The sequence below is a fragment of the Musa acuminata genome, chromosome BXJ3-4 (genome assembly GCF_036884655.1).
Source record: "Musa acuminata AAA Group cultivar baxijiao chromosome BXJ3-4, Cavendish_Baxijiao_AAA, whole genome shotgun sequence".
Lineage (NCBI taxonomy): Eukaryota > Viridiplantae > Streptophyta > Magnoliopsida > Zingiberales > Musaceae > Musa > Musa acuminata.
In genome coordinates, this window is record NC_088352.1 from 48530102 (window position 1) to 48541406 (window position 11305).

At 38.5% G+C, this 11305-nt stretch overlaps 2 protein-coding genes across 7 annotated transcripts; both read right to left on the reverse strand.

The window, feature by feature from the left end:
* Positions 1–427: 427 nt before the first annotated feature.
* LOC135635800 (uncharacterized) lies at positions 428–5289 on the reverse strand. Of its 6 annotated transcripts, XM_065147145.1 has the most exons (10): positions 5081–5289; positions 4869–4959; positions 3545–3676; positions 2931–3019; positions 2723–2858; positions 2559–2633; positions 2262–2383; positions 2092–2167; positions 838–897; positions 428–739 (listed from the first exon to the last, which is right to left on the reverse strand). In XM_065147145.1, the coding sequence occupies exons 3-10, from the start codon at positions 3656–3658 to the stop codon at positions 587–589; spliced, it is 825 nt and encodes a 274-aa protein (XP_065003217.1). In that variant the 5' UTR covers positions 3659–3676; positions 4869–4959; positions 5081–5289; the 3' UTR covers positions 428–586. The 6 variants fall into 6 exon arrangements, with proteins under 6 accessions (XP_065003217.1, XP_065003214.1, XP_065003216.1 ...); XM_065147142.1 differs by lacking the exon at positions 4869–4959 and having other exon boundaries at positions 3545–3695; XM_065147144.1 differs by lacking the exon at positions 4869–4959 and having other exon boundaries at positions 5081–5288.
* A 740-nt stretch (positions 5290–6029) lies between these two features.
* Positions 6030–11289, reverse strand: NPR1C (BTB/POZ domain and ankyrin repeat-containing protein NPR2). Its single transcript, XM_009399068.3, has 4 exons — positions 10059–11289; positions 7866–8613; positions 6620–6814; positions 6030–6487 (listed from the first exon to the last, which is right to left on the reverse strand). The coding sequence occupies exons 1-4, from the start codon at positions 10635–10637 to the stop codon at positions 6222–6224; spliced, it is 1788 nt and encodes a 595-aa protein (XP_009397343.2). The 5' UTR covers positions 10638–11289; the 3' UTR covers positions 6030–6221.
* Positions 11290–11305: the final 16 nt, after the last annotated feature.

Genomic DNA, 11305 nt, shown 5'->3' on the forward strand with positions numbered 1-11305 from the left:
TGCACAAGATAATACAGGCATGCACACCATATATAGATCACTGTAACTAAGATTCATGACGCATGAAGCTCACCTTCACTCAGCTATATCCTACCTTAGGACTAGACCTTCAAATGCCTATATATGCATGCCTAACAACTACAGTGAGGACCAATTCAAACATTTGCACATAATGAAAGTAATTAAACTGTGGAAGATGCATACAGTTGACCATGACAAATTACACAGGATTCAGATTCTGTTCAAGTTCAGAGCGAAAAACTCAATATCTATCACCTGATTGCAAGCTAAGCAACATGTTTCTAGCATACCGGGTACTATACTTTTGAATAGTGTATCAAGGGATGTAAGCTTCTGGTTAGGACCAGGGTCAAAATATTCATCATCTCAGCATGGTCAAAATGATCATGATTATGAACAGATCAGATTGGGAAAAATAACTTGCAACTTTTAGTATAAACATTTTTCCAGAATATACACTAAATGAGGTTAGAGAATGAACGGCAAAACCAATATTAACAGTGATTCATTTGCTAGTAAGCTTCATTATTTTTCACTTTCTCCTATGCTGATGATATCAGAAACTTTATACAGGAAATTTATGGACATCAACTATCATTGCCGCTTGGCTAGTGTCTTTCTGAGTCCCCTTAGAATCTTTGTAAACCACATGATGTTCATGATAAATAGTGCTGCGGGTACCAGCAAAGTAAGAAGGTAGCCTAACGTGTGCATCTGCCTGATCTGTGAGAAGAGGAGAGGATTATGGAATTAATGTTCGGTCAGAATTTGCAAAATCTTGCCATAAACAGAGTCAATATAAAAGAATATCCGCACCTGATCATAATACAAATAGATGTAGTAGAACAAGTAGATGAACAACAATATTCTTGCCACCTGCATAACGATAATCACTTGGCTCAAATAATACTATTTAGCAACATAGGCGTAAGACCATATATTGTAAATAAAATTACGATAAGAGAACATAAAAACAGGGATGGGCCGGTTGCACGAGACTGTTCACAGTGCAGGGTTTGAGAGGTGTGAAACATATGCAGCCTTACCCTTAGGATGATAGAGGCTTTCCCATGATAAGCCTTTGACATCTAGATCATGATGGCAAGCTACACTGAAGCAAGATCCACCATTGATCCCTAAGTCTGACTCTAACTAATTATTAGTTCACACATATTAAACAGTGTTGGAGATTTACTGAATTCCATTTGGTATTATGGCATAAACCAATTAAGAAAATTGTATGAAATTCAAGTAACAGAGTGGTCAATTAAGCTATGGACATGGCTCAATGGTTGAAAGAGAGATGCATGTACTTTCTAGATTGCGACAAAGCAGCATTGACTTAACTAAGGTTAAAGGACTAATTAATTTGCATCAGTAACACTACTTCAGATTCATTTTCTGCAAATGGCTACCACAAAGGGCATTGATGGGTATTAATCAATCTAATAACTCCAGAGTATGTCAGCCTGACCAACCTTTTCTAAACAATTTGCTTAATTTCCTCCCACCATAATTAGCACAGAACAGTGTTTACTAGTTTTATTTTTCCAAACTTGTATGTGATGCAATCATACCCCAAATGTCTTATAGAAGATTCTTATTTGACGTGGTTTTTCCAAATTCATCCATTTTCTTCTTAAATTAGATGGCATAAGTTCATTATTTCTAGTGAACCAGTGAATTCTTAAATGAAATTAGTACATTCTTTTTTACCAATTAACTTTAGCAGCAATAGTTTTCTTTGATATGGAATATGAGATCCTGAAAGTTAATTGATAAGAGATGACAAGAGCAAAAGTCTCAAAGTGAGAGCACATGAAAGTGACATGTAAAGTTGTTGCCACAAGAAATAGAAGGCTCAGGCTCCAAGAGGATTATACTGTCATGCAAACTGCAATCAGATTTTTTTAAATAGAAAAAAAGAAACAATCAAGTGAAGTTAATTTTTAACTGTCAAGATTAGTCCAAAATATCTTTCTCATAAGGTTTTCAATAAGAATGATTAAAGGTTCAAAAATAACAACTTGCTTTATAAGGAGCTCTCAAACGACACAATCTTGCACTTACCAGCCATGCAATAAACATCATGACACCATTAACTAGATATGCGCTAGATTTTTTCATTCCAGCAGTGTCAAGGAACCTTCAGGAAGAAAAAAAACAAATCATTGTTAATTTAAGAAATCTGACTTCTTAATGTTACAATGATATAAAGTCCAGTAGTATTAATAAGGTACCATCGTAAATTTATTCCAGGAGTTGTGGTCTCAGAAATAAGGACCATGTATGTGTACAGCTGCCCTTCCCCGGAAAACATAGTGTAAGAAATTGCTGTTGCAGATAGCAGATGATGGAGAACCTGAAAAGGTAAATCCTAATTCTTTTAATTCATATGAAACAGGTATTGGTGAAGGCAGACATGACCATAGTCTTTCGCAAGCAAGACCAAAGCAAGTTAAAATTTTAAGTAAAATTCTAAGAAACCAGCACATAAAACATTTACACATTAATTGAACTTCTGAGATTGTCCTTACATATTCAATTCCACCAAGGGAAGGATATAGCCAAAAGATCATTGCAAGGTCCGACACGAAGTATCCAACAGAAACCTGTCGAATTTATCAGCATCTGGACTTGCAGTTCTAATAGCAGTACTAGAAGTGGGCACAAAAGTAAATATCGTTGAGAAAGTTCTCACCCCTAATGTAAATATAGATAAACTTGAACTCCGGAATATAACTAGCCCTTCAGTGCGATCTGAGAAAAGATCTGAGAAGAATACTAAATATAATGACATCACCGTGATAAAAATCGCATGGGCACTTGACATTCCCCTGCAAAAGTAGTTTCCTTATACGTGAGAGCTCATAAACAAAAATGGTATGCAATTAATAATAACTTCTCACCTATTATTCCACTCGATACTTTGGATCTTTGTGAGGGAAGCATATCCCTTATAGTAAAGAGAACTAATCATATGGGTAGCATCATATGCCTGAGAATTGCAGACTGTTAAGAAGTTAAATGAGACAACTAAGATATCCAAGTAAGAAATCATTGATCCCTGTACAGAAGTCTACATGCATGAATAGGCACATGCCCACGATATAATTGGAAATTGGATGGAGAAGTGGAGGGAATGAGAATCCATATAAGTACTAAACACCAATAAAGATTCAAAATGATAAAGGTAAAAGCAACTTTATACTTTTTAACAGCTCATCAAAGGAAACATATTTTTAGGCAGTGGGTGAGCTTGTTTGTCTAAACTTTATAATCAACTCAAAATGCTCCTCTCATCTCTGTCCCTTGCATGAGAACAGATTATTCTTACTGGGCGCTTCATGGTTTTCAAAAGACTTAACCAAATATCCAAAGATACTAATATGAACCAGATTTGGCTTTTAGCAGTTCTTTTTCAGTCTCTTGAATATTTTCCTTCAGAAGACCAGGGATATGCATTATAACAAAGCATTGGTAAACAATTTTTCAGGAGAGGATATATGGGAATGAAACATACCATCTTGCACATATAAATGCCAACAAGGACAGAGGTACATGCAACAAGATGATCTGCTAGCAAGTAATTTCTGACCAGCCACCCAGCCTGGTAGATGTATGACTTCTCTGCCATTACCTGAGTCTTAGAAACCTGCATTATGACATATATCCTGATTCAAGAATTCAATCAATAATGAAACAATTATTACATGCAAAACATATATATTTTTAAGATGAATATATTATTTTTCAAAAATTCAAAATGAGTTAATTTATATGCTAAAAAAGGTAGAACATGTTTTTGCAAATGATATGCAGTCTAGCATAAACTAAAAGCCTTTTCCTTAGAGTCAATTAGAAGCCTTATTGCATGCAGAAGAAGCATAGCATAAGTAATAACAACAACTGCTTACTTAAAGCAAATTTTGCAAGTAAAGAATAAGATAGGCATTCTACCCGAAATGGTTCATATCCTATATATAATCTTGTTACATTGCTGAAAATACAAGAAGCCTACTTATTGAAGCTGCCACAAACGTAAAAATAGGACAATACTCTTCTGTATCATTTCTATCAGACATCACAAAAGGCCTTAATAAACAAGTCAAGAGCAGAATGGGATTTCATCTGTACAACTGAAATTGTGCTTTAATGTACAGACACACTGACTTGTGACACACAGAAAGAGCCAAATTGAATGTGTCATCAGTACATTACAAAAAGGAAATCAGAGGCCAATAATTACTGAGATGCTAAAGCAAGTCTATGGAACCACCGGAGCCTTCTCAACCCAATCCTAGTGTTAAGAAGGGATGGGATCAACCGAGCCTCCTCACTTAGTGCTACTAGTAATAGTTATTTCTCAGATTTAATTTATCATTATTTATGGATTTACTTTTATCATTATTTTTATTATATATTTTAGACAGTCTATAAGGTCTTGTTCTGAGTTTATTTAGTGTATGAATCTTGATAATGGGTACAGTAAGTTGCCTAGCTTTGGAGAATTCCAGAGGATGGGACTTAAAGAGATTTCCATGGTAGGAAAGAATTCTCCTAGAAGTGTCCGTCTTTCCAAATTTTTACCTAAATTCACATTCTTGTTCTCCTCACGATCAAGGTGAGAAAGAACATCAGCATAAACTGCAAGCCACGATATAAAGTAGACCAAGATATGTCATCTTCCTGAAAGAGAAAAAACAAGGCCCAACTGACGTCTGGAGCAATCAAGCAGTTAACCAGCAGTTCGTCCAGGCAAATCAATCAATGCTAAGCAAAAAGTTCCTTTTTTTGCTGAAATATCCTTAACCAGCCAGGAAAAAAAGTAATTTTTTCATCATCACCTCTCATCGCGATGCACCCCTCAGACTACCATCACTCGGGTTCTCGAGTGATGCCAATCCCAAACCCGCAACCAAAGCAACCAAGAACAAGCTCCAAAACACGTTGATCAGTTAGAATTACCATCGCAGAACGCTCGGTTTGAACCAGCAAAAGCCGAAATCAAGAAAGAGAACAGAGCGCCAACGTCGGTCGTGGGAGAGAAAGATTCTACCTGGAACCACGAATCGGGAGTAGACGGGCGAAAGGTGCGTTATTCTTGGGGAGAAGCCACCAACCGAGCAATTAGCTAGCAATTAGCGAAGGGCAGGAGGAGGGATTGAGAAGGGAAGAAGAGGGAGGGAAAACGTGAGGGGTTGGAACTTGGCAGAGCAAGCCTTTGAATCCTGGGAATAGGATTCGTGTTGGATTGTGCCGCAAGAGATTGCGACGGACGCTATCTTTATACCCCGACAAATTCAATTGCGTGACGATATTGGATTGCGGAATCAGAAGATTGGATCGAGTGTATATGGACATCTATACGTACATATACGTATATGATGTATACACATACACGAAGGCGATAAAATTTCGTGTATACCCCTCGAGGTTTGGTAATATTAGTTAGTATCTATCTATATAAATCGAGACATTGATTTATGTTAATATCATTTAAAAGCTAATTATAATATTAAGATATGTTAGATCTTTTGGTTGATTTTTCTAAAGCTATCTTTTTATATGTTTTTTCCGGATGGATTTTTTTTTGGATGATGTCTCATTTTTCTTATAATCTCATAAATATCACTCGACAACTTAGCTCTCGTCGTCGTCGTCGTCGTCGTCATAAATATCCGAATAAACAGATCATGAGAAACTAACAAAAAGAGAGAAGAAAAAAAAAATTAGTATCACCAGTTCCAGAAGGAAACCAAACCACAATTCATATCACATCTCCATGATCATTGCTCAACCCACAATCTAACTGGTTTTTCTCCAGAAACACAGGACAAGATCTCTTACAGCAGCTAAATTATCTCAAGCTAGGCCAAGGACTTCACCCTGATCAAATGAAGCAGATAACAGTTTTCTTAAAGATGAGAGGCCAAAGATCAAAACTATAAGCTTCATATCAGCAATAAACATCACTCACAAAAGGCATCAATTCAATTCAGGTATGGTAAAGTCAATAAACCTTATCTGGTAACATCCTTTCAGTAATGTTTCAAAGTGTTTTACAGGCACTCGGTACCGGCAGGAAACAGCATTCTTTCCGATAATTGTTGATCTTGCTGCATCGATTTTGGTCCATACATATAATATAAACTAATAATTCTGGACAGCTATGTATATGTACATCGCAAAATCGTTTCTCAATTTCTTGCAAATGTGTGATGCTTTTCTTCACTTTTAGGCGACGACGAGGATGAGGATGATGACAGCCCCGAGAGCAAGCTTCCGGCCTTGTCCTTGCTGAACGCCTTCCTAACATCCTCTTTGAGCTCACAGAAACGCAACTTTTTGACCTTCTGCTCATCGGGGGTGCCCTTCTGGAGGTAGAACACATCGGGCAAGTCATCCTCCAGGAACTTATCCAACACTTGTGAACAGTGAGGAAAATATCGCCGGCCCAATTCCACTGACAATTATGGGCATGAAAATTAATTTGTAACAAATAACATTGTTATGAACTATAATCACAAAAAGAAAAAGAAAATCATAGCGACGAGAAGTAAACATTTCTTGGCGGAAACCAGTTATATTAAAATACCTGTTTTCGACAAGGCATCTACCCTTGATCGAAGCCTCTTATTTTGCACTACGGGTGTTTCGTTCAGGTCAACATCCCTCAGGTTACTGGAGCTTCTAGATTTGGCAATACCAGTAAATTCAGAAGTTGTGTTGGCGTGTGCTATTTCCATGGCTAACTTAGCTTCAGCAGGGAAGAATAATCTTGCAAATGCAACTGAACAGTACAGCAATCAAAATTAGCAGGTGCCATCTGATAACACATAAGTCAATCGATATAATACTAGCAATAATGATATCTGTGTTCTCCTAGATGTTGCCAATAATATCAGCATAAGAATTTTAGCTGCAGTTGTAATCTTCGAATAATAATCAGTTTAGCAGAAGTACATATCCTCAAAATAAATGCTTGAAAACAAGAATTTTGATGTCAAAAGATCAGTCTACCATGCTGTCAAAAGCCACTTTGAGTTAGCACTCATTGACTAATTTGCTTCCTAGATCAGACTACGAAAAAAGAAACAAACTGTTGGTAAATTAATCAATGTCCTAAATTAAACATGAGCACATTTGTCCCTGAACTAGAATCGATTAACTAAAGATTTTATAGAACAATCAAATCCAGATCTGACTTAAAAACTCAGTACCTTCTTCCACCGAGTTAAGGATATAGGTGAACGGACATAGCATCATGGATGACATTACTGGCATAATCATATTAAGTTCTACTTGTATTAAAATGACTGTCCTTAGATATAAAATGAGAAAACGTTCATCAAACAAAACACTGCAAAACAACTATGAAAACAAGGATAATGCACCATCATTTAATGACTAGTGAGAAACAAATATGACGGCAGCTGATAAGAAAATTCTAAAGTATCTATCATGATAGGAACACGGTATCAGATTCAAAAATGAAAAGAAGCAAACCTGCGACGTTACAGGTCTGATTTGCACTGTTAGCTCAAAAATCATTACAGATTAAGAAACAGAAAATATGAATAAGAACAAATATAAGAAAAAAAATTAAACTCAAAGAATTAAAAAAAATCATTCATGCTCAAGATTGCTACAAAACCATTCGTACTTCGAAAAACAAAATATAGAAGATAGACTTAAATAAGCATGCAGGCCTACTTTTGAGGTAGAGGTGAAAGACATTTAACAATACTAAAGCAAGAAATCTGTAAAGAAGATGATATGCGACAGACAATATTCATGAAGGCGATCGATAACTGTATCACAATTCCCTTATGGAAGCTTACCTCTATTTTCCAGGTAAAGAAGCTTCATGTGTAGATCATCAGCCAACAATGGTGATGTAGCAGAGTCTTCTGCAGCCAAGGGATTCCTCATAATCTCTCTCTCCAGAATATCAATGCAAATCTTGTTTTTATTTGATTCTTGACCCTGCTCTGTTCTTGTAAAATAATCTTTCGCCCTAGTTAGTCTCCTACATATTCTAACAGCATTTTGGCCATCAGCTGTTGTTTCTAATGCTGAGGCACCTTTTGTGAGAAGTGACACAATCACTGCTGGCTCTCTTCTCATGGCAGCCAAATGAAGTGGTGTGTATCCTCTATCATTCTTTAAATTCACATTGGCTGACCCAAGGTCTAACAACTCAGCGACAACTTTAGAATCAGAGTAAGCAGCCGCATAATGTAGAGCATAGGCATCATCTAGAGTAACCCCAGACTCACTCAAAAGCAACTTTACCAGTTCAACATCATCAGAGTCCAGAGCTCTGTGGATTCTTTTAATTCTCTTCTCAAGCATGGGGTCCACGGTGGCAGTAGATTCCTTAGGCTGAGATTCGCGATGCAATAATCTAATTTCTTCAGCTACTTCTTGCGGGAGCTCCTTCTCAAGAGCAATATCATCAAGATCCGACCTAGCTACTCTTTGGACACAGTGAGAGAGCAACTGGTTAAGCTTCGAGTGGGAGGCAACCTGAAGGATAGGAATGACATCTTCCACCATAGCTTTATCAACAAAATTCAGAAGTCGACGCTGTGGATTACAGAAACGATAATACAGTCACCTTGGTGTTGTGCAAAAATATCAATACACATTCATCACCACAAAAAGACCACAGAAGAGTACAAAATACAAATATTAGAAGAATTACATGTTTTTATTTATAAGACCTATTTAAGAAATCATCTCAGGTTATCATACAAAAGGCAACTAGAATGTCAGTTCACAAGTTATAAATTAACTGTTTTCATAGCAGTAAACTGGAATGGTGATGATTGTGGATGCAGACAAAGACTGTCGAAGAAACAAAGAACTTTCAGAGATAAGCTACGAAATTAGCTCATAAGTCAATCTTACTAATCTTTTTCATGGCGATTATAGTAGTATCCCATTTTTTCTATCAGACAAACTATTAAACTCTGACTGAAGTTGTTTTCCTTGATAATATTTATCAGTTATGCAGTTTTTTAAGACCATGCACTACTCTTACATTGTTGAGTAATTTGTCATCTCGAGATAATAGCATATTTCTCCCAAACAATCTCTATATCGTCAGTATCTCGAACATGTCTGCATAACAATAAAAAAACACAGATGCAATTTTCAGTAATGCACTGTAGATACACGAATTAAAACTTTTTTTTCCACACAAGTAGGGGCACCAAAGTTCCTTTTGTTATAACACTTCTATTTTAGACATATCATGTGTGATATTAGTGTAGTTTGTCGAGTCAATCAAAGTGGACCTAATAACTATTGCTGCAGTAATAGTTATAGTGCTCGGTATAAATCCTGCAGTCAGCAAAACAAAGATTTAATTGTACATGCAATCTTTTCCTCAAGAAACTTCTAACTTTCAAGAACTCGTAGACTAAGGTTCATAATAGAAAGACAAAGATTTCCACCGATAGTAAAAGTCAAATATATGGTTCCTGGTATCTGATGAAACCTTTTATAATCTTTCCTATCCAATTATTGAAGTCTTTTTTTGTTGAACCTGTGGTTGAGTTCTCATACACATGAACGAATATTTGTGTGATTCCACTCACCATCTCAATAAATTCTAGTAAAGTCATCCTAAAGCCTCATATCCTCCCAACAAGTAACTACTTCAGCGCATCATACACTGTTCCACTTTCAGTAGATTTGCATCATGAATTTCTTCGGACATCAGATGAGCTGCACTCTCTCTATGGGAATTCGAGGAGACAAAGAAAAAAGTTCCATTATGAATTTAGAAACATGTGTTGAACTTTTCATTCTGTAAAATTGAGTAAAAAGACTCGGGTATTATTCTCCTCCAGCTCAACAGATCACAAGATTTCATTACACGCAAACTCAAGAATCAAACTTGTCACCAGTTTTCGTGATATGAACATCAGTTAGTAAAGAGCAATTAATCCAACTATCGATCAACTTCACAAACGCAAACATAGGAAGAAAGACAATAGGCTAAAACATGAGGACAGCAAACCAACCTGTAAAAGTGAGACGAGCTCCGCGATCTGAAAGACAGAAGATGCGTACAAGAGCTCGACGGCGAAGCCAATGGCTGGCCGGCAAGCGTCATGCGCGCAGAACCTGTCAACGCATATCGACACATCCTGCGGGGCCGCTCTGAGCTTGCCCGTGTAGAGATAGCTCAAGAAGACCATGAAGGCCTCCCGGCCGATCCGACCACCGGGGACCAGCTCGTTCATGACGTACCTGGGCTTCCCCTCCTGTCGATTCCCTCCGCTTCCTTCTCGGGAGAAGAGGTCACGGAAGAACCGGCTCCTTGCGGCCAGGATGCAGCGGTGGATGCCGACAGGAGCCCCTTCCACTGCGATCTCGGCGTCAGTGCAGTCAAACTCGGTGTCGAGGAGGAGGCGCTCGAGATTAGAGCTCAGCTTGCTGAGGCTCAGGACCTCGAGGTTGGTCCCACCCTCCGGCGCCGCGGGAGGAGGCGAGGGGCTAGGCGCGGTGCCACCCGGAACATGGTAGGCACTCGAGCCATTGGAGAGGTAGGAGGAAGAGGCAAAGCTTATGGAAGACGAAGGCTCCGTGAGATTAGGCATGGCGTGGAAGCCCAGATTCCTATCACCTTGCTTCTGAGGACATGAGATCCGAACTATCTAGTATCCTATGCTTCCAAAGATGGATCTTTTTCCGATAATTTTCGACATATATCATCTACTCCAATCCAAAATCCAAACTTTCTTCCTCCCGTCTCAGATACAGCAGATCAGCTGCCGCTCAGAGCGCAGAAAGGGGATTCGGGAACAAACGATTCAAGAAGCTCGAAATTCCAATCAAAAACCCATCTTTCCCACCAGAATCCCAAGAACTCACGTTAACACCTCGATCAAGCCCTCGATTCCAAGAGAGCCAAAGCGGAAAGATACGAGAACCCCATCGAAACCCCACCAAAAAAAGCTAGCGGAAACCAAGAAATGCACACCGAAACGAATTCGTGCTCCCGGAACGACAAGAACGCGATCCCTACGCTGTAATGTCTGGGAATAAATCTTTCACTAGATTTCAGGAGGTTTTGTTTTCTTTTCTTCTAGTGCACCCTTCCTTCGTCTCTCACGCGCACTCTCTCGTCTTCGGATGAGGAGAGGGGGGCGCGGTGACCGGACTTTCTTGGTTGCGGTTGGATGCTGAAGTCGCGGGGTGACGCGAGAGATGCCGTCACCACGCGGTGGTAGGGCAGGATGACGTCGCGCAGGCATCGCGGTGCAGG